The 27087-nt window shown below is 32.4% G+C and overlaps 1 protein-coding gene and 1 non-coding gene across 2 annotated transcripts; one reads left to right on the top strand and one right to left on the bottom strand.

Annotated features, from left to right (window-relative positions):
• Positions 1–1416: 1416 nt before the first annotated feature.
• LOC113866902 lies at positions 1417–24393 on the bottom strand. The gene is made up of 3 exons (XM_027501700.1): positions 23371–24393; positions 22849–23238; positions 1417–1500 (listed from the first exon to the last, which is right to left on the bottom strand). Exons 1-3 carry the CDS (start codon positions 24391–24393, stop codon positions 1417–1419), a joined length of 1497 nt encoding a protein of 498 aa, XP_027357501.1.
• Positions 23900–24006, top strand: LOC113868304. The gene has a single exon (XR_003505325.1). It is a non-coding gene; the product is annotated as a small nucleolar RNA R71 (small nucleolar RNA).
• Positions 24394–27087: the final 2694 nt, after the last annotated feature.

Raw genomic sequence — 27087 nt, 5'->3', positions numbered from 1 at the left:
ATATCTCAACGTTATGGGTTATAATTTTTATATTGAAATATGATTAAATGTAATTTTATTAAATTTCTAAACATGTATTTTAATATAAAAACTCTATTAATTACAAATATATTATATAAACAAACTTAAATACGATGATCAACTTAAAATTTTAAAACTATTGAATTAAGAGTTCTTATATGTTACTCATCTTCATCTTCTTCATTTTTATCCAACGTATAGTTGACTGCCATGAAGTTTTGTAGATGAAGTTCTAATTTGGATTGTGGAAGTTCATATTCAACAAAGGAATGTTTGACAGAAATCCAGTTAGACACAGTTTACATACACATCAATTCAATCATGTGTAGATAACAGGCATTGATTGATTTACAGATAACAACACATAAAATTCACTTAATATATGCCTTTGCTATGTACAGTTTATTATGCATTAACCATGCAGAAACATAATGTCGTATTCAATGACTCATTTCTATATTACTAGTAATTTGGACATCAATTCAAATTCTCTTTATAGCGGAAAAAACACATTCATTACATTTAACAATGTGATACAACATGAATAATTAGACAAACAAGTTTAGATGTATTTGACCATTTAATTAGTATGGATATTTTAAACTTGATAAGATACTCGAATTGAATGCTCAGAATTACAGACTGTTTCAGTATAATAAATGAATTGATATCATAACTTGAATATAATATTTTTATTTAAATTGGATTATATATATTTTTTAAAATTTCAAGAAGTTAATCTAATAACGATGGCAAACCAGTATAAATGTTAACCATATTTAAAAAATAAATAAAATTTAATAAAATTGTAAGCAGTTTATAAAACATTTTATTTTACTTGATATATTTTAGTATTTTATAACTTTTTTTTTTTTGAAAAAAATGATCCTATTTACGTACCATGTTATACTGTTCCCATAGATAAGGGAAATTACATCCAAGGAAAGGACTTGTATAAAAACCATTTTGGAAACCAATGAAGATGAAATTCAGAACTATTTTTCCTTGAAGATGAAAAGTAGCATGATTCTAGAATATAACAAACAGTCTAACTTTTTTTTATTGTTTGGTAATTTACTTAGCAGCGTTATAAATACAAAATGCTAAAAGAATGGATACAAGAGATGGATGTTTTCCACATAATGAAAGATGACTATTAGTGTTCACTCTTCAAGAAAGAAACATTATTCTATCCTACCATAAGCAACAAAAGACTAAAATAAACTTCCTTTCACTTAGGAAAGACATATAAACTTATGTCATGCAATTAATTAAAGGAAGTAAAAGAAGCCAATAATTTAAAATATCCTTAATGGTAAATAATCAAAATGATTAGAAAGAAACTTTGAGCATGTTACTCTAACTAAGAATTGGATACTCTTATAGAAAGATCAGCTAAAGAATGCAAATGAGCATATCCAAAACTAGCATCATGGTCATGGTCTCCATGGTTACCGTGAGAATGGGAGTGTTCTCCACCTACAGTAAAAGAATTTAGTTATGTCACAGAATAACCATGCTTTTAGAAAAAGAAACATTATTAGAAAGAAAAAAGGGACAGCAAAATTAGGGAAATGATAAGATATTCTCTGTATTGTAACAAAGAAAAAGGTACAACAAATAAGGAAATGGAGAGAATCAACTCAATCAATAATACAACTAGCTTTTGCCGTCTCTGCAAATTATAAATGGAAATTTGCTTCTAAAGTAAGGGGCACAACAAGTTATGCTCTAAAGTAAATAACATCTAATATCGCAAATCCTTAGTCCCCTTTCTAACCAAAATATAAAAGAGCACGAGAAGTAGCTTTAAATAGAAGTGAGCACCTAATTTTCATCAAACACAACTTTTTAACCCTAAAATGTAAATGAATAAACACATGAAAAAAACTTCTTGAAAGGAAAGCAACTGCATGACATTGTAAAAGTAAGCTGCTCACTGTTTCTGAACTTCATCTACACAACATAACTTTCTGCATTTGGGGTCAAGTTTTCATAATAAATAATCATTTTAATTTCTTTATTTCAGAAAATTAGGTAATTTAAAAAATAAATCAAATAGAAGAACACAGTTTGTAACCAAGGGTGTTCGGGTAGTGCACAACAAATGGAATCCCCCTTTAGTGAAACTTGAAAAGGAACCAAGTATTGACTTTGCTTATTTGGTCACGATTACAAGTGTTACAACTTTTAAATGCACTATAGCAATGTTGCTTGGCAACAACGATGACAACGCAGCTTAATATTGTAAGAACCACTCTTGGATAATCAACGATAATGCAGCCCAAACACAAACTCAAATGTAAAACCCCAAACGTAAAACAAAAATATACCTGATTAGGAGACAATAGGAAGATTGAATCCAACCTTTACACAACTGAAAGAGCACAAGATCGATTCAGTCAAAAGAGAAGTTGAGAAAGGGCATGAACCTTGGGCAATACAATAGGGTTATCTTTTTGGGTTAGGAGAGAAGGTATCTACGCACACGAGCAAGCTATCATAATAAACTAGTACAAAAATATTTTAATAATTAACTGGGGTTTTCTGTAACTGTCGTTAATTAACCATGGTTATTATAATAAACCATAAAAAATATTTAAATTTAACTACGGCTATTTAAACCGCGAGCAATATTCAAAATTAACAACGGTTATATAAACCGTGGGTAAAAAGCTGTGGAAAAAATGAAATTTTGTAGTAATGATAGTTTCTAATCATTCCAAACATTATCACAATCACATCCAACATGCTATTCATACACATTTCTAACCATTCAAATTTTTAATATTAATCGATGGCATGTTAACATACACATTCACTCACATCCTCAATCAAGGACATGTCAACCCATGTTCAACCACATTATATTCAACTACAAAATTTGTATCCTAATTTCACCACAATCAAGTCAATTCATCATGCATTATACACAACATCAATCATATTTACATTCCACACAAGGTTCTTAGTACAACCCAATTACAATCAAGCAATTTACTCACACGTAATATCAACTGACTTTTAATACGTCATGTCCAGTATGAAAATCCATCAAAACACACATGTTCCTACGTTCTATCTCAACAACATTATAACATATAGCAAATAATTGGATTTCCAAGCAAAATGAGATAGGATAGAGGCCTCCCTTACCTCTAAATGAAGACCTAACATGAGATAATAGCAGAAAACGTCCCCCACATAGATTTTCATCTTAAACACATGGAAAACTCCATGAGAAACTGAGAAATCAAGAAGAGGAATGAGAAACCGAAACCTTAAGTCTTAAAACTTGCCTCCAAGCGCCCAAACATGGTTTCAACCTTCAATCGTAAACCCAAATGACTTTGGAGGCAGTTTAAATGGTTAAATAGGGTTGGGAGTCGAGAGAATCAAAGAGATTTCAAATAGAGGAATGAGAAATGAATTTTCCAAATCCTAAACCTTTCAAATACCCTTCTGGTTGCTATATTCTTGCTACAACGAGACATCCCTCGCTGTAGTGACATCCTCTCTCGCTACAACAAAAATATTAGAAGAAACTGTACTCTGGTTTTTGTAGAATCTCGCTACAGCGAGACTGCACCCAGAATTGCACCCTCCTTTGTTACCCTTTCGCTACAGCGGGGAGACTTTCGCTGCAGTGAGAATGTAACAGTTTCATGCTTTACCCCTAAATAGCGAGAATGCTCCTACATCACACTTTTTTACCTATTTCTCAATCAATATTCATATATGTCCACGTCATCACACATATATACGTACATTCACATCATCATACTCATCAAATACACATTCAATAGGACTTCACAATTTATATTAATAATCAAAATAATATTACAAAATTTGGGGTATTACATATTAGCTATATAAATAATAGAAAATTTGTTTCATTACTTTGTTTATATTAATAATTTTTGTTATTTAACTCAAATTACAATCAGTGAAGACAATACTTTATTCTCATTTTATAGTACACATGTTAGTACTTCATTTAACAAGTTTTTTAACAAATGATAAATAAACTCTGTAATAGGATTAGACGTTAAAATTACCTGGAACTGTCAGGCTTCTATTTTATATATATGTGTGTGAGAGAGAGAGTTGTATAGTTGCCAAGTATAGAGCTAATGCAAGTTGTATGAATTGGATATTTTTTGTTGGTGTAAAATTGTAGGATATTTCGTTGTAGTGAGAATAAGTCGTCCAGAACGAGACACTCTAGATCTCTCTCGCTGTAGCGAGAAGTAGATAAAATTAACCCAACTACCCTTTTATTGTAGCAAGAGATGCTCGTTGTAGTGAGAAGATCATGAGTTTGGGGTATTTAAAGGGTTTTAAGTTGAAAATCTTCATTTTCTACACAAAACCATCTTCCTTTCACGATTTTCTCTATTCTTTCACCCTTCTCTTTTCGAGAAAAACCTTCTAAAAAATAAACTTCTTCCCGATCCAAGTAAGAACGCCTACTTCATACAAGATCTAGGTGAGTTTTCAGAGGTTAGTTCTCCATCTTTACTCCTTATTTTCTTTATTTCTCTTCTCAAGAGCTTTATATTTTGTAATGATAAGAAGATCTGAGTTCTTTAGGCGCTATATACCTTTTTGGGGCTTACGAAAGGAGTGATATAGGAAAACATCAATTATTCTAAGTTATTATGATTACCCATATAAATATTTGTATACAAATCTTAATATGCTGAGAATAAATCAATTTATAGGTAAACCTTAGTGTAGAATACCGAGTATCTATGTGATTGATTGTGAAAGTTTAATTGTTGTGCTAAGACATGTTATGTTGAAATATTTAATAAAGGCTGTGAAATGCTTAACATGTACTGTAAACCCTGTATGCTGGAATAAATGGGTAAGTGTTGATATGATGCTATAACAAAAAGTTGTAAATGTTGAACAATTGTTGTGACTGAGCTGTATTATCATGAAATATTATAATTTTATAGCCTAGTTCATGTTTAAGTAGGGAAGACATGTATTGATTAGATAACATGTTGAGTTGTATTATGTTGTATATTTGGATCCAGAAACCGGGATGGATCGCTCTCAGACTGGCAAATTGTAGGTTCTTTCTGGATTAATTAAGCTGTGAAACCAGTTAGAACTGAGCTGTTGAATTTGCATTAGATGGGCTAGGAATTAGTTAAAATTGTTGTAATGTTTGTTGAGAATTATGAAAGACTTATATTTTATTTTCATATCTTGTGGTCATGATTGTTGATTTCTTAAGTTCACCCACCCTTGCTGTCAGGCCCGTGTTATGTGTATGCTTATTTACTTTTAAAATTGATATTATAACCAATTATTTATGAAGTCTTTGTATTTTGAATGCGTTGTTGTATGTTGATAATGGAATGAAATGATTGGAATTCATGTATATATGAGTTGTATGGTTGTTGAGTAAAAAGCTTATGCATGTTGTGTGAGTTTGGTGGGTTTTAGGTTGATGTAGAATTGCAGAATATCTCGCTATAGTGAGAATAAGTCGTCAAGAATGAGGCTTTTTGGAGCTCTCTCACTATAACAAGAAGTGGATAAGGTTCACCTAACTAACACTCTCGCTGGAGTGAGGGGCTTTTTACTGTAGCGAAAATGATAGATAACAGAAAGGTTCAATTATCTGCTATATCTCGCTGTAGCGAGAAGACCACGAGCTGAGAGGTATTTAAGAAATTTTTGAGCTGAAAATTGTCATTTCTCACAAAACTACTATTCCTTCTCACCTTTCCTTTGTTCTCTCACATCCCTTTCTTTGAGAAAACCTTCTCAAGGCTAATTTTCTTTTAGATTCAAGCGAGAACCCCTACTTAATGCAGATCTAGGGAGATTTGAGAATCTTGGACTTATTTTCTCTCTTGGGAACTCAAGAAGCGTTCAATCTAAGAAAATCTGATCCAGGTAATGGGAGCTTATCTTAGATGGCCTTTATTGTTCTTTAGCTGTTGAAATACCATATGTGGATTTTATTTTAACTGAGAGTGAGTTGGTGTATGAACGAACCTTAGGATAAAACCCAGATTAAACATGGTTGAGTGGGTTGACCATTGTTAATGAAGGTAATAATGCCTAATTTGTGTGATGAGATTTTCTGTTATCTTGTGAAATTGCTCGTTTAAAATGCTATAGTAAAATGTGCCAAAATTAGTTGGTAAATGCTAATATTGGTTGAGTAAATACCTAAAGCTGCTATATAAGTGTTGAGATAATTTACTAGATGTTGAAACACTGGATTGAAGTTGTGCGTTGCTTGGCTTTGTTGCTGAGACTGGATATATATATATATATATATATATATATATATATGTATGTATAGGTAGGTAGGGTAGACATGTATCGATTAGATAACATGCTGAGATGTAATATGTTGTATATCTGGATTCAGGTACTAGGATCGGTCGCTCTCAAATCGAAAAATTATAGGTTCCTTCTGGATTACTAGGATTGTGAAACCAGTTGGAACTGAACTATTGCATTTTGCATAAGATGGACTGCAAGCTCACCTTTGCATTTTGTCTATGTTAGTGTGTTTATGTTTTGCAATGATCGTACGATAGTACTGAGTAGATGTGATAGGTAATACGTTTGTTTCTCAAGCTGGAAGGTGTAGTTGAGCAATTTTGGAGTCATGCAGCCTTTTTTGAAAGATTATACCTTTATGTATTTTGTTAGTCTAGGTCTTAGCGATAGGTTTAGACTATTTAGTTACAATTTTTAGGAAATGTAATTATTGTTTATAAGTTAGCATTTTGAGCTCCATGTAGAGCAATTGTTGTAAATATGTACATTATACAATTTTTGGGATTATATGAAAATGCCCTTAGGTCTTTGTTACTATGTTGTTGAGATGTTGAAGTTTAATTCTTTAAAATTATATTTCCTGTACTATATAGGTTTTGTCTCATAAATGAATTTGAATTAAGAGCAATAATGCAAGATGTCATTGATCTTTATAAAAAAGGATTGTGACACTTGCATTTTCTGTTTGTGTTGGTATGTCGTGTGCGTTGCGATGATTGTACAGTGGTATGTGAGCAAGCGTGACAGGTAATGCTTCCACTTCACATATTAAGGGATAAACTGAGAAGAGATAGGAGTGGAGTGACATTCTTTTTGGATTGGTAGTTTTCTTTGAAAATTTTGTAATCTGGGCCTCAACTGTAAGACTGAACTACTTAATTATAGATTTGAATGAGTTGTAAATATTTGAAAATATGGTAAATTTGTACTTTTAGCTCCATATTGAGGAGTTTTTGTATATACTTATGAATTGTCAATAGATGATTATGATTATTAATTTTATGAAAATGCTCCTGAGGCTTTACTCTGCCATTGAGGTGTTAAGCATTAATTTTTCTATAATTCATATTAAATTGAATATTTTGATTGACTTTATTTCACTAGATAAATTTGTATAGGAAACGCACACACACACATTTAGAAAGTGGTCATAACAGGAACGATTGAGATTGATGAGTCCAAGATTAAGTGTTTTTCTTGATTAATGAGAGAAAACAAAAAATAGTGAGAAAACTCCTCCTATCACCCTTTTAGATTTTTTACGTACACTGTCTCAATGGGACAACAATCACGACTGTGGTTAGGAACAAAGGTCTCTCTAATTAATAACAGGATGGGTTAAACCAATCCATAATGACTCAACCTAATAACAATAATAATAAAACTATATTCACTAGTAATAAAGTTATCACAAATAAGTCAAATAATAATAATAAATTAAAATATGGACTAAACAATATAGTTGAATATTTTGACATCTAAAATTAAATTAAAGTTATAACAAAAATTAATTTATTTCGATGTATACATAAATTATTCAACATGTAAGGGATTTGTTGAATTTCGTAGCCATCAATGAAAACATAGGAGTTATTAGTTTAAACATTATTTTTTCTTATTTTCTTAATTTTGTATTTTTGTGTTATGTTTTTGTTTGTTGTTTCTGCTTTTCATTTTTGCATTGTTCTATTTTGCTTCTATTTTTAATTTTATCCCTTGTATATGCAAGGTCCTAATGTAGAGTTGCTACTATTTGAATTTGAAATTAAAAGATTAATTAGCAAAAACAAATGCAACGTTAGAAAATGAAAGAAAGAAAGATGAACTCAAATAGTTCCACAAAATCAAGGTGAACAAAAGGTGACAGTCAAGTCTAGATGTATCAGTACCAATTATGGAGAATAATAACAACAAATGTGAGTAGGACTTTGAGAGTTTATTCTATGTCTAATGCTAATGCACATATACATAGGGATGGCAACGGGTAAAGTACCCGATGGGCACCCGCAAAATTTACCCACAATGGGTAGGGTATTTACCCGCTTTATGGGTACGGGTATGGGTGTGGGTAAAAACCCGCAAATTTTAACGGGGATGGGTGCGGGTATGGGTATCTAAGTACCCACCCCGCCCCATACCCGCATATATATATATATATGTTTGAACTTTGCTCTACAATTATGCATTGAATTTTTGTATTATTATATTACATGTGAAGTTATAAAAGATTAATATAAAAATATATTTAATAATAAAGTAAACCAAAAAATTTATTTACTATTTTATATTATTTAATTAGGCTAATACAATTTAATTATTATATAGTTGATATGAGATTGATTTTTTTAAAAAAATATTATTTATATATGACACACATAAATTTTTTTTATATTATTTAATTAGGCTATACAATTTAATTATTATATAGTTGATATGAGATTGATTTTTTTTTAAAATATTATTTATATATGACATACATAAAATTTTTTTTACACAAATATTTTTGTTAATAAAATCATATTCATATTTAAATCATAAAGTAAATGACAAATAATAAACACATTGTAAATATTTTATAAATTTTACAATCACCTACTATTATCGTAAATTTATTATTTATTGATAATATTTAAATTTTATTTTTATATTTTAATTTAAAATAATATTTTTCTATGCAACATATGTATAATAAGCACAAATATAATCTATTGAATCTAAATAATATTATTTTTACTATTTATTTATGTTCAAAAATTTTTTAAAAAAAATATAAAATATAAAAAATTATTGTTAATTTTTATTTGTTAATTTCTTCTTCAGATAAAAAAGTATAATTTGTTTATATACACATATATTTCTTTATTATAAAATTTTATGGTGACCATTTATCTTTTATTCAAATTCTTTCTTTTAAAATTTATATACATTAAATAAATATTTAATTCATTAAAATAAATTTTTAAAAATTTATATTTTTGGCAAAATACTTTATGTAGTATATGAGTTAAAAATACTATTATTAATATATATATATATATATTAATTATATTATATTATTTTAATTAAATCTATTATTTTTCTTACAATTTTAAATTCAAAAGTCAAAAAATTATTTTATATATCCACTTTTCTTTGTTAGTACTTGAACTGACCCTAACTTTATTCTTATTCTCAATGTTTGTCTCATTAAAACATAACAACTATGAAACGTTATTCATTAGAGTTAGTTGTCAATGTTGCCACAAGATGTCACCAAGTAATCTCACACGAAAGGTCACACATTGTGCAGATCTATTTCACTGTCTTTCTGACGTTGCTGATTGATCGAATCTCACACAAGATAGGGTTATCGCCAACAAATAACTTCTGCATTTAGCTTCGCTTATTATTTCTAAGAATTTTAGTTTAGAAAATTATTATATTAAGATACATTTAGCACTTGTGATATTTGAATATTTACTTTTTCATCTATGATTGTACCTTATTCGACAACTACATATTAAATTTTTATATTATTATACTATTTATGTGAAATTATATAAACATATTTTTCTTTATAAATATTTTTTTCTCAAACAAGCGCGGGTAATGGGTAAAAGATGGGTATGCGGGTACCCAGAGAGTACGGGTACGGGGATTAATGTTCATACCTACGCAGGTATGGGGCTGGGTACGGGTATTTTTTTAAAATGTGGGTATGGGGATGGGTACTATAGTACCCTACCCATACCCTACCCATTGCCATCCCTACATATACATACTATTGTGAGACTTCCTATATAAGCTATAAATGTTTTTAGCAAAATTAATTCTGTGCTGGAGATTTTGAAGATCTAAATATGCAGTTAGAAACATTTGTGATACATTACATGTTGATGGAGTTAGAGAAGAAGTTGTTCGTCTATGGCTTATTCCATTTTGATTGAGAGACAAAAGCAAAAAGTTAGGTTAACTATGTGTGAGAATTTGACTATTGAATTTTTGAACAAATATTTCCTTTCCACAAAGCTAGCCAATATAAGGAAAGGGATCACATCCTTTGTGCTACAACAGTATAAGACTTTACACGATCCATGAGAAATATATAAGAAGCTATTTGGGAATATGTCTTTATCATGGGCAGATAAAATAGTTACAAGCTCAAATATTTTACAATATATTGAAAGTAAATTAGAAACTGATGATTGATGCAAAAGTGAAAATATATTTGAATTGAAAGCACCTGAAGTGTTGCTAAAAAATATGGTAACCGGCATATAACATCAATATCCAATATTGTGAATATCTAATTTTACCCAAAACTCTTTAATTTTATATTTATGTCATTTAACTTAATTCTTTTAAAAATAAAATTAACAATTTTTATTTTATTTCTTTAGTTTACCTTTTGTAATTAGTATATAATTTTATGTAAATTTCATATTAGTTTAAAGTCTTGTAACAACTTTAAAATAAATAGAGATAATATTTGAAATATACCTTGGCTTCCTTACTTAGATTAAAAGTAAGTTGCAGTGCAAGTTGGACTACAAAAGCATCAGATCATAATGATAAAAGGAAAAGAAGATAGAACACAGAACCTTCATTGTGAAAAAAGAACAGAAACCTTTTTGCAAACTCAAGTAACGTTTTCACTTCTCTTTGTATATGAATACAGTGTGTACTGTTACAGAGCAAAAACGTGCAGGTCTTGATGATTATTTGTGCTGCATTCATAATGAAACTAAGTGTTTTCACTTTCATAAGTGTTTCACCTGCAATGAAACATCTTACAACATTTTAAAAAAAAAGAAGCAAGAACTGGGGAAGAAAACTTAGTGTAATATCACAATGAATTATAAAATAACTTGTAACATATAGATTATTCTCAACCATGTTTGTCACTCCAAACAACACCATTTTTGTTGATTCCAAGGGTAGTGCCCTCTTTCTTCAAAAAAAGAGTCAAACAAAACTTGTAAATCTGACTTCAAATGTGTCACCACATCGAAACAGTAGAACAAGATCAGCAATCAACCACCACCATGTCTAACCCAGAACTGGTGAACACAAAACTACTATATGAGGTTATTAGCGACACTAGATCAAGATTCAAGACCCCCATTCTCATGTACCCAAAGCTCCATCCCTTCCCTCCGCGCCCGTATGTCCAGATTCCGGCGTGAACTCAAATTCAACATTTTGATTATTTTGTTTTAACAATATAAAAGAAGGAAGTGAATGAGTTCAACATGATCTCACAACCTTGAAAAGAGAAACTATTTCTGGAATTATTTGAACCATGAATTAAGTGAAATTGGACTCTTCTACCTTTAATACTTGTATCCTGTTTATAAACAATTTAGCCAATGAATCCCAGTGTTTACTCGAGCATAAGTGAAAAATTAGGAAGTTTTGACTTGTAAATTAAATTTTTATGTAATATAGTTAGTTTCTTTTCAGTTCCACTTTTATCTTTCGACATAAAATGATTCTTTAAAATGTTTTATTCCTTTTTATTCACGTGTAATCTTTTTTAATAACAATAATAATAATAATAGTAATAATAATAATAATAATAATAATAACAAATAACGAAGGTAAGCAAATATAATGAATTAAAATGTAATATTAAATTTATCTTCACTTTTTTAATAATTATTGTTATTATTTTTAATATTATCAAATATGTCATGCAAATATTTATTTTTATTCAATATATTATGTTTTTATATTTTTATATGTATTTATTTAATTTTTATATTTTGTCTCTCAAAATGTATTAAATAAGTTTAATTATAAATTCTATGCAACAATTTGTAATGGCAATGTATAACTTTTTTACTTGTATTAGATATAGGATTTAACTTTTCTACTTTTATGTGACATAGAATCGTAGGGGTTTATATATACTTATGTTATGTTAGACTTCGTGTAATATGATTTTTTAAAAATAATTACAAATTAAAATATATACATATGTGTAATTAATAAAAAAAAATAACTTATTAATTAACAAATTTCTCATGCACTAATTTATAGTGTTTATGTGTAGTTTTCTTATCTTTATGTATTATAAGTTCGTAGTAGTCTATTTGTATTTATGTAATTTTATATCTTAGGATACTTTAAATTTGTTATATAATAAAATGTTACTTTAATCAACACATTTCATAACTCTTAAACTTTAACTATGTAACTTTAATTTTCTCATTACACCAAAGATATGTAACAGTGGAAACCAGACTTGTCAAATTAAAATAAAATTATAAATAATTTTTTTCTTTCTTTTTAAGATATTAAGTAATATTTCTTGCAAATAAAATTTTATTTTTTATTTTTTAAAAAAATTAAGATAATAAAATTATTATTTTGAGATAATATAAATATTTTTAAAATTATGAAATTCGTACAATCAATTTAAGGTATCTATTTTTTTAATGAACATTATAAGGTGTTAAAATCTGCAAGTACCTCTCTTTCCATAATCTTTCATTCGACAGCCACGCACTTCTTCATTGCAGATGCATGTATGAGGAAGCTAGAGTTACCTTTGAGTGACTTAAGGTGTGATTTGGTGGTGGCGACACCCACTTTGAGTTGGACGATGACTCTGACTATATGTGTTGGGTGTTCAACAGTGGTTGAGGAATGACGGTAAATCTTATTAGTATTCTTATGACGGGCTTATTTATAATCTTAGGCATGAATTGATTGACTGCCAATCATGTCTTGATGGATTGTGCTCAATAATGCTTAATTTTTCCTGAGCAGCAAGGTTTAGTGGAAGTGATCTCTACATGCTGGGTAGAGACATCTTTGAATGAGGGAGCTTCCTGCTTCACCCTTTTGGCAGTTATGAATGTAGAGCGGCAGTAAGAACTTCAATCAATACCAGTGGTATGGTAATTCTCTAAGATCTTTCTATAGGATATTCTTGGAATACCCTCACCTAGAAACGTAGAGTTTAGTATATCTTTGATTCCTGCGGCTAAGCCAGTATCAGTAGCACCTTACCAGATGGCGCCAAGGGAGTTGTTGGAGCTGAATGATCAGATTGAGGACCTAATGTAGAAAAGAATAATTAGACTAAGTGTGTCACCTTGGGGAGCACCAGTTCTTCAGGTAAAGAAGAAGGACGGAAGATCTAGACTTCGTGTTGATTACTGTCAGTTGAATAAGTTGACCATAAAAAATAAATACATGTTACCAAGGATTGATTATCTGATGGATCAGTTGAAAGGTACTAAGATCTTCTCCAAGATTGACCTGAAATATGGGTATCATTAGATTCGGGTTAGGGACGAGGACATTCTGAAGATAACTTTCCGCACTTAGTATGGCCATTATAAGTATGTTGTGATGCCTTTTGGAGTCACCAACACTCCAACAGTATTCATGGATTACATGAACTGAATCTTTAGACCTTTTTTGGATTAGTTTGTAGTGGTCTTCATTGATGATATTCTCATCTATTCCAATACATAAGAGGAGCATGAAAAACACTTAAGGATTATTATGGAGATTTTGAAGGAAAATTAGTTGTATGTCAAATTATTCAAGTGTGATTTTGGCTTGAGGAAGTGAAGTTCCTTAGCCACATAAACTCCACCAGGGGATTTGCTATTGACCCTTCGAAAGTGGAGTCATTGCTACAATGGGAAAGACTAAGAACAGTAGAAGAGATTCATAGTTTTGTGGGCTTAGCAGGTTATTAATGAAAGTTCATAGAGGGATTTGCAAACATTGTTTCAACTTTGACATAGTTGACTCATCGAGACCAACCTTTTGTATGGACAAAGGACTGTGAGCAGAGATGCAGTGAATTAAAGTAGAGGTTGACGACCTCTCTAGACACAAGCATTCCACAACATGCTGACTGTCACCTCGACTCTCCTTCATATTCTATGTAGATTATGTATGTAATAGGATTATATCATGTGATGATTAAGCTCTACTAGATAGCTAACATGTATATGTAGTATCATCAACACAATCCGCACACTTTCTTAATTATTACAATCAAATCCAAACAAAAGTAAATAATATATCCATAGTATTATCAAACAGCATACACACTTTTGATATTACAATCAAACCCAAACAAAAGTAAATTTACATAGTCATTCTATCCATTCACGTAGAGTGTCAATACAGTGGCTATTGGATTTAACAAAATCATACTCGAGTATATAGAATATTTGATTTCATTCAATGTATGCCATTCAAATTAACGTTTAGACCACTAACAAGCCAACTTTAGTTTTATAATTGATGTACTCATTTATCATCCTTTTCAGTGCAGTAATATCTAGTCTAAATTAAACTTATAGTATAACGAGAATCTGGTATACTGTCCCTATACAGTTCCATTCCTAATTCAACATCATTTAACTAAAGTGGTCTAAATTTTAAAGAGTAGTTGCTCTCAACTGCAGTTTAGCCGACCAGAGACATATAATATTTGATATCTAACTCCTTCATTGTCTGTACTGGATTCTGACTAATGAATCCTCTATGGACTCGTGAAATTTCTACAATAAAAGATCGTGCTTAGTAAAGCACTTCTAGGCTAAGTTCCCAACACTTATACTATCAAAATATATCATTAACACCCAAAATCAACCAAACATACTTTCAGAAAAATCCAATGTCAATCAATCATAAAAATCATATAAGAACACATACACAAAGTACTCTCATGGGTACAAAATATTTATTATGCTTAAAATGGCAAAATAGATTATCCTTACCTTGAAATGAAATTTTGAAGAAAGATTTATGGGAGTTTTTTGTGAAAGGTCCTCGCTTTTTCTAGATATAACAAAAGAGAGCATTTTGAGAAGGGATATACATAGAAAACAAACAAAATGAGATAACTAAGCTCCAAGAATTTACTTGGAGTTGATTGGGTGAACTTCCAAGCCCAGATCTAGAGGAAAGTCAAAGTTTAGGAAAGATTTCTGAGAAGAGAGGATTAGAGATCAAAGAGGACAGGGGAGAGCTCGAAACATGGATTGTAATCCAAGTTTTACAAGTTGAAAACCCTTAAATACCCCTTAACTCGTGATATTCTCGCTATAGCAAGTTGTCTCTCACTACATCGAGCCCTTCTCTCACTATAGCAAAAAAATCAGACAAAATTTTCCTTTGTTGTCTATCATTCTAGCTACAGCTAGAGCTCATCGTTACAGCGAGAGAGTGTTAGAGAGCCTGATTTTAGACTCTTTCTCGCCTCAACAAGAGATATCTGGCTACAGCGAGATATCCTGCAACTTACATCATTTAAACTCTCTAAAATTCAAATAACTACACACATACAACCAATGTTTAATACTAAAATAATAAATATAAATATAAATATAGGGATGTTAAACTTCTCCTCTTGTTCTGCACCCTAAACCAAGTGATGTCTACGAAAGAATGATCCTTCTTCATGCCTGAGCTCTTCAAATTTAGGATATTTAATGAATTCTCGCTCAAGTGAAAACCACACAAAGGTGCCTTTCAGTTCCAAATGATCTCGCTCGGGAGACCTCTCTACTCCCTCAGGCGACATTCTCGCTCAAGTGAGAATGAGGCAAAATAGACATCCTGCAACTCAAGATTTGCATGCTTTATGGAATTTCTTCACTTCTTTTCACTCTTCATTCCATCATGCTTTGCCCTTACTATTTAACATAAAAGAAGTCAAATAAGTGCTAATTAATGATTTAATGTGATGGTGGTTAAATATAAAATATAGAGTCATTGAAGGTATAATTGTAAATACAATTATAAGGAAACTCTCTCCTCTCCCTTCATATAAATTAAAGAGCGGTTACCAAATGAGAGTTACAGCATTCTCTATTTGTTCACTTTCACAGTCTCGGAGTGAGCTCACGGTAAACAAAAGAAAGGAACTTTCTCTCAACCATCCGAGAGGAGCTGAAAGAGGAAGGAAGAGTTGGAAAAAATACCAAGGGATCAACGACATCAAAGAGAGAGGTAATATCAAGGAACAATGGATTCAGGTTATTGCTCTTTAAACCCTTAATTGTATGAGAACCAAATATTGTGTTGTGAAAGCAACGTAATTTAAGATCTCTAAGGGAAAAGGTAATTTCATAATAGTAATTGCATAATGGAAATTACGGATTAAAGAAAATTCTAACAGTTTGTATCAGAGCGAGGTTGTGAATTTTATTGATTCTCCATAAGAGATTGGTTCTCCATTAAAGTTTCCCCAAATTACATGAACCTTAGATATATTATATGATGGATTGACATAATTTTGATGTTAAATAATTGTTTTGGATTCAATAATTGAAAACCCTAAGGATTTGGAAGATAGAAACATTGGATTTTGAATCTGTAATATGAGCAAGGTCGTATATCAGTGAGCAGGGCCATGCATCAGGGAGCAGGGCCACGCATCAAGAACAAGCACGACCATGCTTCATCGAAGCACAACCTTGCATAATGGAAGCACGGCCTTACATATTGTAAGCACGGCCATGCATCAGTTATAAGCACGACCATGCTTCAGGAAGCAGGGGCATGCATCAGAAATGAGCATGGCCTTGCTTCATTGAAGCACGACCATGCATTAAGTAAAAGCACGACCGTGCATAGGAATTTTACAGCAGAATAAGGAATATAATTCATAAAATATATAGATAATTTTATAATTACATCAAAGTGAATTTTACTCACCAAAGTGATTAAATTCTCAAGTTAATTAATTCTAAATTACATTATCATTATGAGAACTTCACAATTTAGTGCTTAATTTTAAAGGTAGCTTGTTAGTCACCAAAGTGGCCTAGTTTTAAAAGTTCTTTAACCATTTAATTGTGTGTTATAAATTGTTCAAAATTGTTTGATGCTATATGGAAACAAAGAGTGAACAATTTAGCTCATTAATTATAACTCTAGGAGATCGCCCAAAGGTGGATCATTGGATATGATTAATGACATCAAGGAGACATGTAAGCACTTCATAATATGTTTGTATATCCAAAGATGACTTGCATATTGGTTTGAGCGACTGGTTGTCAATTAAAGTTGTTTATTAGCATCATTATAGATAAATTGTGTATTTAGGCTTTACCCAAAGGTAAACTTAGATGCATAATTGATGACAGTTGACTGTCCGAATCCATTAAGTTTATTCAAAGCATAAATGTATAAGCATGTGTTAAATATTTCACTCTCTATGAATGCGTATGACATGAGCAATGACGTAGTCAAGTTCAATGGGCTTAATTATGATGATTGGGCTGAACAAGTTCGATTCCAGCTAGGTGTTATGGACTTAGACCTAGCAATCATTATGGAACAAGAGCCTGCAGCCATCACATAGACCAGTATTGAAGATGAAAGAACTCTTCGTGAGGCTTGGGAAAGGTCAAATAGGCTGAGCTGGAGCTTGCTGAAGATGACTATGGCTAAAAATGTGAAACCATCAATGCCAAAGACTAAAAATGCTAGGAAATTTAGCAAAGGTGAAAGAGTATGCACAATCAGACATTACTGACAAGTCCATTACAGGCACCCTGTTGACTGAGCTAACTACTAAAAAGTTTGATTGGTCACGGGCCATTCATGACCATATGACTGACATGATCAATCAAACGACAAAGTTGAAATCAATGGGCATGGAGGTAAAAGAATTCTTTCTAGTACAGTTCATTTTAAACTCACTCTCTCCTGAGTTTGGTCAATTCCAGGTGAATTACAACACCATTAAGGATAAATGGAACATACAGGAAATTAAGGCCATGCTAGTTCAGGAGGAAGGGAGGTTGAAAAAGGTGAAAGAACACTCCGTCCATCTCACATTTCATGAAGGGGCTAGTAGTAGCAAGCCTAAGCTAGATAAGAAGGACAACAAGGACAATAAGGATAAGGCCTTATTAAAGGTTCGTGAAGGCCGAATCCAAAAGGGCCAGAGGTGTTTCTTCTGCAAGAAGACTGGTCACTTTAAGAAAGATTGTCCGAAGAGAAAGGTTTGGTTTGAAAGGAAAGGTATATATTATGTTTTAGTATGCTTTGAATCAAATCTTATTAAGGTACCTAAAAATACCTAGTGGTTAGATTTTGGTGCAACTACTCATGTGTCATATGTAATGCAAGGATTTCTTTCGATCCAGGCCATAAGCGGACTGAAAATTTCTTGTACATAGGGAACAGAATGAAGGCACAGATAAAAGGAATAGGGACTTATAGATTGATCTTGCATACTGGTTGCTGCATAGATCTAGAAAAGTGCCTTTATGTTCCTGAATGTGCTAGAAATTTGGTTTCTGTTACAAAGTTGGACGAATTTGGTTTTAATTTTAAGATTAGAAACGGAATTTTTTCTTTGTATAAACACTCGTATTATTTTGGATCTGGTACATTAATTGATGGTTTATATCGTTTCAATCTTAATATTAAATTGGCTGAATCTCTGTTTCATGTTGAGAATGTTGTTAGTAGTAATTTGAATGTGCGTAATGAATGCTCTGCTTTCTTGTGACATCAAAGGTTAGGTCACATATCCAAAGAAAGGATTATGAGGTTAATGAAAAGTGAAATTTTACCTCAATTGGATTTTGTTGACTAGGATGTATGTGTGGATTGTATTAAAGGAAAATAAACTAAACACACATCAAAGAATCCAGCCACAAGAAGCAGTCAACTCTTAGAGTTGATACACATTAATATTTGTAGTCCGTTTGACATCCCATCTTGGGGTGGTGAAAGATATTTCATTACCTTCATTGATAACTACTCACGTTATTGTTATCTGTATGTGTTGCATGAAAAATCTCAATCAGTGGATGTCTTACAAGTGTTCATTGATGAGGTGGAAACTGGATAGAAAGGTAACGGTTGTGAGCTCAGATAGAGGTGGTAAATATTATGAAAAATCTGATGAAAGTGGACAATGTCTAGGTCCATTTGCGAAACTTCTGGAAAGTTGAGGCATATGTTCACAGTATACTATGCCTGGTATCCATAACAAAATAGTGTGGCTGAAAGGCGGAATCGTACTATCATAGAAATGGTTAGGAGTATGTTGAGTTACAGTTCTGTACCTATGTCTTTGTGGATGTACGCATTAAAGACCGCTGCATATCTGCTTAATAGAGTTCCTAGTAAGGCAGTTCCAAAGACTCCTTGGTGTGTAAAAACTGATTACTGGGCAAGTGTACCCGTTGTCAGAGTAATATTATGAAAAATAGAGTACCAAGTGTCGTATACACAGGGATTGTTATTAAAAATTACTTCCTTAATTATGCAATTGTTAATGAATATGAGAAATAAATTGTTGTTGATAAAATTACTAAAAATAGAAGAATAATAAATTAAAAGGAACAAATTTCTTATGATAATGAATTATAGAAAAGTATGACTAAAGGTATTCAAGGAGAAAAGACGAGTATCTAGACTATAAATCCTCCTAAATGTCCAAATAACTAAAATTCTTCTTCAACTGCTTAGTTCCAAACCCTTATCGCTGCAGAAAATTCTGAATTAAATCAATACCTTTTTCAAGGATAATGATTCCTAACCCTCGGTTGATCAATCGGAATCTCTTCCTTAATTAATACCCCTAGTTGCATTAAGTTCATTATGAATTCCATAATTAGGGTTAATCCTAATACAGAAAACTTACGTCTTTCTATCTCTAGAAATACATCCAAGTCTTTTTAATTGAGCAATGTTAATTTCATGCAGGAATTTTACTCAAATTTAAACAAGAAAACAAGATGGAAGACAATTGATATTACTCAATTAAACCCAAGAGAAAAGAACATGAAATACCATTAGAAGAATTCCAGAAAATTTGGTCAATTAGGATTCATTACGTCTAGATACTCAAAGAAAAATTGGAACCTAAACATCTTCAAACTAAAATTACAAAAGAGATGAATAAAAGTGCTTGATCCCTTCCTCCAGCCGTCTCTGAGTCTTTTTTTCTCCTCAAAACCGTGTCCCCTAGGTTTCTATGCCAAGTTCTCTTTTATATGAGTGGCCCAAGGGCTCATCTTCTCGCAGAAATTTAAATTCTAACGCACGTTAAAAGTACACGGCCATGTACTTTGGCCGTGTACATCTTTGGTCTCAAAAATTGCACTTCACAGCTTTCTTGAAAAGTACACGCCCATGTATACGGCCATGTATTTTGACCGTGTACATCTCTGGTTTTGATGATACACTTCAATTAACGTGACCAGTGAGATACACGCTCATATACACGGGCGTGTACTTGCCCATGTATATCTCTGGTTCTTTGTGTGTTTCAATTTCCAATATCTTTTAAGCTCTTTTTTTTCTGAAATATGAATAAAATGAAATTAATAATAGTAAATTTTCTCAATGAATAGCTTAAAACTCTCAATTATCATTCATGAATTATAATGTAGGATCAAGTATAGAAAGTATTTATCAAATACCCCCGAACCTGAACGATTGCTTGTCCCCAAGCAAAGAAATGGATCAATTTTACCCTTGACAACAAAGAATCAAATTCCTGAATTTTTTATTATTGTTATTTTTATTTTATTTTTCAAATTTTTAGAGGGACAGTAATTCTTAAACATCAAATTATGCCTTCTTTTTGCTCTCAACCTTTGTAACTTCAGACAGAACTGAATAAGGACCTCTCTACCATTAGCTCTTAAAATTCAATTCAAAACTTTGAATCCTTCCACAAGGTGTTGTTTAATTCTCTTCACTTTGAGCTATGATCGACTAACAGGGTGCGTTTTATGCTCTATCCCAGTTAGCACAAGGTATTAATGGAAATTTCACCCATTGCTTTCTACATCAGTACCTCAAAAAATTTCGGGGTTCTACGATGTGGTATTCGGACGTTGCCTACAATCCATATTCAACTAGATATGCTTCTATGGCATGCTCTTTTTTTATTTTTGAGCAGAGCCCCAATTTTTTTCAAATTTTCCTGGTTTTATTAATTTCAAACATTTTAAAACAATTTGGCATAGATTCAAGGTCCTCAATTTAGAAAAGTCTAATGATACTTCAATCGAGAAACAATTAAAAACACAATTCAAATAACCAGAATAACTGCATGTGATGTTTATTTATTTATTATATTTTCAGGAATATCATCTCTAATGCAACAGTAAAATTGACTCAATATTGCTCGAGAATAAAACTACAATTCAGTTCAAACATCTATAATTATCCACCCCACATTGTAAGATTTGCATTTTCCTCAATCAAATATAAAAATTAAAGTGCAACTGAAACTTCCCTGAAAAGTAAAAAATAAGCAAAGAGTCGTGGGAAGCAAAGCTAATCTGGGATTCAATTGGAGAGAAAACCTGATTAAAATTGATTTATAAGGAGATTTAACTCAGTTTAGAATGACAAGAGGAGTAGAATGATCAAAATAATGCGATAAAGAAACAGAAGCAATAAACAGAGAAAAACAATTTAAATCCTAAAAATAACATAAGTAAAAAAATTCAACAACTAAAACTATCCTAATTGCAGACTAAACTGCTGCACTAACATCATCTGAGTCTTCATCATCTATACTAAGAAAGTGGTCAGAAGGAAATGGGGTTCATGCTGGGGGCGAGGACGCTTATTCAAAATATAAATAAATGATCAAATAAATAACTAAATTAAAACAAACTAAACCTACCTAACCGGAACTATTCAATGTAATTCAACATGGAGGAGTTTAAACTCCTCATTTGCATAAGTTTGCAGTTGACCCCCCTGGTATAGTTTCAGCCTATGTTCATTCACCTTAAAATTTCCTTTTTTTGCATGAGTTAATTCAATTATACCACAAGGAAATACCTTATGCACAATAAATGGTCCAAAGCAACGGGATTTGAGTTTAACTGGGAATAATTTGAGGTGAGAGTTGTACAACAGTACTACTAAATCACCTTTTTGAAATAGTTTACCTCAATTTTTTTATGATGGTAGACCTTCAATTTTTCATCTGGTGGTTCATTAATGGATGGGTTGGGTTGCTTCTTTGATTTACACTCCAAAACTTCAAAGTCCCTCTTTCTCCATAATGGCTTAGTGGCTTCTAAATGACACCACTGTTCTTAAGTTAGCAAGCTCATACCATATTTTCCTCCTTCATGAACTAAGCTTCTTTTCAATGGGTTTGAAATAAAAAATTCTTGTGCACAATCAGAAACATAATCATCAATTACATTAATAAAGTAGCAAGAATCATCTTGTTTCAAAGACTTTTTCATCACATCAGGAATTTTGAAAGTGACTTTTTCATCTCCAACTCTCAAAATTAACTTTCCATCCCTCACATCAATTATAGCCCCTGCAGTAGCTAAAAATGGACGACCTAAGATCAAGGGGACATCAGTGTCCTCGTCCATATCAAGAATCACAAAATCAACAGGAAAAATAAATTTGTGAATTGATACTTGAAATCTAAATTCCCTGTGGAAACGATATCCTGATTTTAAAAATTACTCATTACTTGCTGCAATACTAGTGCACTTGCTAGTGTTTAGATTGCTAACAACAACATTCTTCATTCAGAGTTACTGTAGCCAACTCCTCCAATTTCTTCTTGTTGGACAGTAGATCCTTCAGAAATTTAGCGTACTTGGGCATCTGTGCCAAGGCATCAAAAAACGGTAAATTAATATGAAGTTGACGAAATAAGGATAGAAATTTACCAAATTGTTCATCATCCTTGTCTTTCTTCAATCTTGCTGGGTAGGGAAGTGGGGGTATGAATTCTTTCACTACAAGGGGCTTTTCCACAGTCTCCTCTTGACATTTATCCTCCTCTTCAACTGCATCTTTTTCTGTTTCTTGCTTCCCCTTCTCTTGTAATGTTCTGCCACTCCTTAATGTTACTGCATTAACCTGCTCCCTAGGATTAGTCTCAGTATTGTAGGCAAGCTTCCTTAGGGTCTTTCTGAGAGAAGTCTAGAAATTTGACCCAACTGAATTTCTAGATTATGGATAGAGGCTTGTTGATTTCTTAGTACTGTCTCGGTAGATTGGAACCGAGATTCTGAAGTTTGAATGAATTTGGTCATCAACTCCTCAAGGTTTGACTTTTTTTTCAGCTAGGGGTGGTAGTTGATGTGGGGCTTGTTGATATCCTGAGGGTGTGTTGTTCCGCGTTGGCTGTTGGTTGTTGTTCCATAGTGGGTTTGTATAGTTCCTCCAGCCCGGTTCATTCATGCCATTATAATTTTGGTACGGTGGTTTGTTTCCTATCACATTGGCATGTTCTTCCTGAGTAGCTCGACACTCATGACTAGGGTGGCTTCCTCCACAAATATCACATCTCATCACCGGAGCAACTAGGTGGTTAATAGATAAACCATCAATCTTCTTCCGTAAAGCTTCAACTTGCATTGCCAAGGATGTTACTGCATCAAGACTATAAATTCCAGCAGATTTCGCAGGTTTGGATCGTGTGAAGCTCCATTGATAGCTGTTCATTGCCATTTCTTCAAACAGTTCTTGTGCAACCCTTAGTGTCTTGCTATTCAAAGTGCCCCCAGCTGCAGCATCTATCATTTGTCTTATGGCTGGGTTCAACTTATTGTAGAAGGTTTGCACTTGAAGCCAGTCCAAAATCCCATGATGTGGGCACTTCCGTAGTAATTCCTTAAACCTCTCCCATGTATCATATAAAGTTTCTAACTCCAATTGGTAGAAGGAAGAGATATCATTCCTCATCTTGGCAGTTTTTGCAGGAGGAAAATATTTCGTCAAGAATTTTTCTGCCATAGCCTCCCATGAAGTGATAGATCCTCGTGGGAGAGAGTTCAACCACTGTTTTGCTCTGCTCCTGAGAGAAAATGGGAATAGCCTCAAGCGGATTGCATTATCAGTAGCTCCATTAATCTTGAAAGTATCACAAATCTCCAGAAAATTTGCAATGTGAGCATTGGGGTCTTCATCTTGTAACCCATCAAATTGGACAAATTGCTGAACCATCTGAATAACATTGGGTTTTATTTCAAAATTTCCCTGCACATCCGGACGGACAATGCTAGATTTTGTTTTAGTTAATGATGGACGAGCATAATTAAACATGGTCCTTGGTTGATCTTCATTGTTCGCCATTCCTTCCATGTGGTTTTGTGTGTTTTCCTTCTGTACTAGCAGTCGTCTCTCTTTCCAAATTTTTCGCAAAGTTCTCTCTATTTCTGGATCAAGTTCGAATAATATAACAGGGTTCTGGTCATGCACCAGAAAAATCAGCTCCTAAAAAATAATAAAAGCAAAAATAAAATAAAATAATAATAACAATAATAATAATAATAATAATAAATAAAAATAGAAAAGTTAATTTAAGATTGAAGAAATAAAGAAAATTAGTAAAGATGTAATCAAAGAAATCCTAAATGACTAGTCCCTGGCAACGGCGCCAAAAACTTGGTGTGTAAAAACTGATTACTTGGCAAGTGTACCCATTGTCAGAGTAATATTATGAAAAATAGAGTACCAAGTGTCGTATCCACAAGGACTGTTATTAATAACTACTTCCTTAATTACGCAATTGTTAATGAATATGAGAAATAAATTGTTGTTGATAAAATTACTAAAAATAGAAGAATAATAAATTAAAAGGAACAGATTTCTTATGATAATAAATTATAGAAAAGTATGACTAAAGGTATTCAAGGGGAAAAGACGAGTATCTAGACTATAAATCCTCCTAAGTGTCCAAATAACTAAAATTCTTCTTCAACTACTTAGTTCCAAACCCTTATCGCTGCAAAAAATTCTAAATTAAATCAATACCTTTCTCAAGGATAATGATTCCTAACCCTCGGTTGATCAATCAGAATCTCTTCCTTAATTAATACCCCTAGGTTGCATTAAGTTCATTATGAATTCCATAATTAGGGTTAATCCTAATACAGAAAACTTACATCTTTCTATCTCTAGAAATACATTCAAGTCCTTTTAATTGAGCAATGTTAATTTCATGCAGGAATTTTACTCAAATTCAAACAAGAAAACAAGATGGAAGACAATTGATACTACTCAATTAAACCCAAGAGAAAAGAACATGAAATACCATTAGAAGAACTCCAGAAAATTTGGTCAATTAAGATTCATTACGTCTAGATACTCAAAGAAAAATTGGAACCTAAACATCTTCAAACTAAAAGTACAAAAGAGATGAATAAAAGTGCTTGATCCCTTCCTCCAGCCGTCTCTGAGTCTTTTTTTCTCCTCAAAACCGTGTCCCCTAGGTTTCTATGCCAAGTTCTCTTTTATATGAGTAGCCCAAGGGCTCATCTTCTCGCAGAAATTTAAATTCTAACGCACGTTAAAAGTACACGGCCATGTACTTTGGCTGCGTACATCTCTGATCTCTAAAAATTGTACTTCACAGCTTTCTTGAAAAGTATACGCCCATGTACACGACCATGTACTTTAACTGTGTACATCTCTGATTTTAATGATACACTTCAATTGACGTGACCAGTGAGATACACGCTCATATACACGGGCGTGTACTTGCCCATGTATATCTCTGGTTCTTTGTGTGTTTCAATTCCTAATATCTTTTAAGCTCTTTTTTTCTGAAATATGAATAAAATGAAATTAATAATAGTAAATTTTCTCAATGAATAGCTTAAAACTCTCAATTATCATTCATGAATTACAATGTAGGATCAAGTATAGAAAGCATTTATCACTCCTTATGAACTGTGGACAGGAAAGAAACCCAGTTTAAGACATCTTCATGTCTGGGGTTGTCCAGCAGAAGTAAGAGTGTATACATGAAAAGAAGCTTGATGCTAGAACCATAAGTGGTTATTTCATCGGCTATCCTGAAAAATCAAAGGGGTACAGATTCTACTATCCTAACCATAGTATGAGAATAGTTGAGTCTGGAAATGCAAGGTTCATTGAAAATGGTCAGTTTAGTGGGAGTGGTGAAACACGAAAGGTGGAAATTAAAGAGACACATGCAGAAACTCCTGTAGTTGGTGTCTCTTCTCCAGTTGTTGTTCCTCTTGTTGTATCACGGTCACACAACATAAGGAGACAACAAGTTAATGTTCCAAACCCACAAGAACAACATATAGAGGATGAACCAGCTGAAAATGCGCAAGTTACAAGTGAGCAAGAGGAAGGTGAACCACAAGAGATAGTATTAAGGAGGTCTGTAAGGTAGAAAAGACCGGCTATTTTGAATGACTATGTGGTTTACTCACTTGAGCATGAATGTGACTTGAGTATTGATGAGGATCCAGTCTCATTTAAGCAAGCCATGGAATGTTACAATTTTGAAAAGTGGTTGAATGCCATGAAAGAAGAGTTAAAATCAATGAGTGACAACAAGGTATGGGATCTGGTCGAGCTGCCTGAAGGTTCAAAACGAGTCAGTTGCAAGTGGGTCTTTAAGACCAAACGTGACTCAAAAGGCAACGTTGAGAGATACAAGGCTACACTTGTTGCTAAAGGATGCACTCAAAAGGATGGCATAAACTATAAAGAGACATTTTATCTAGTTTCAAAGAAGGACTCTTTAAGAATTGTTATGACTTTGGTGGCTCATTATGACTTAGAGCTCCACCAAATGGATGTAAAGACCGCCTTTCTGAATGGTGACTTGGAAGAGGAAGTTTATATGAATCAGTCAGATGGCTTCTTGACCACAGGTAAAGAAAGTATGGTGTGTAAGTTAAAAAAATCAATATATGGGTTGAAACAGGCTTCCAGACAATGGTATCTTAAGTTCAACGATACCATCACTTCATATGGTTTTGTAGAGAACACTGTTTACCGGTGTATCTA

This window comes from Abrus precatorius, unplaced genomic scaffold (assembly GCF_003935025.1).
Source record: "Abrus precatorius isolate BTA unplaced genomic scaffold, Abrus_2018 Scaffold5, whole genome shotgun sequence".
NCBI lineage: Eukaryota > Viridiplantae > Streptophyta > Magnoliopsida > Fabales > Fabaceae > Abrus > Abrus precatorius.
Note: the sequence above shows the minus strand (reverse complement) of the source record. Positions and strands in the feature narration are given on the sequence as shown.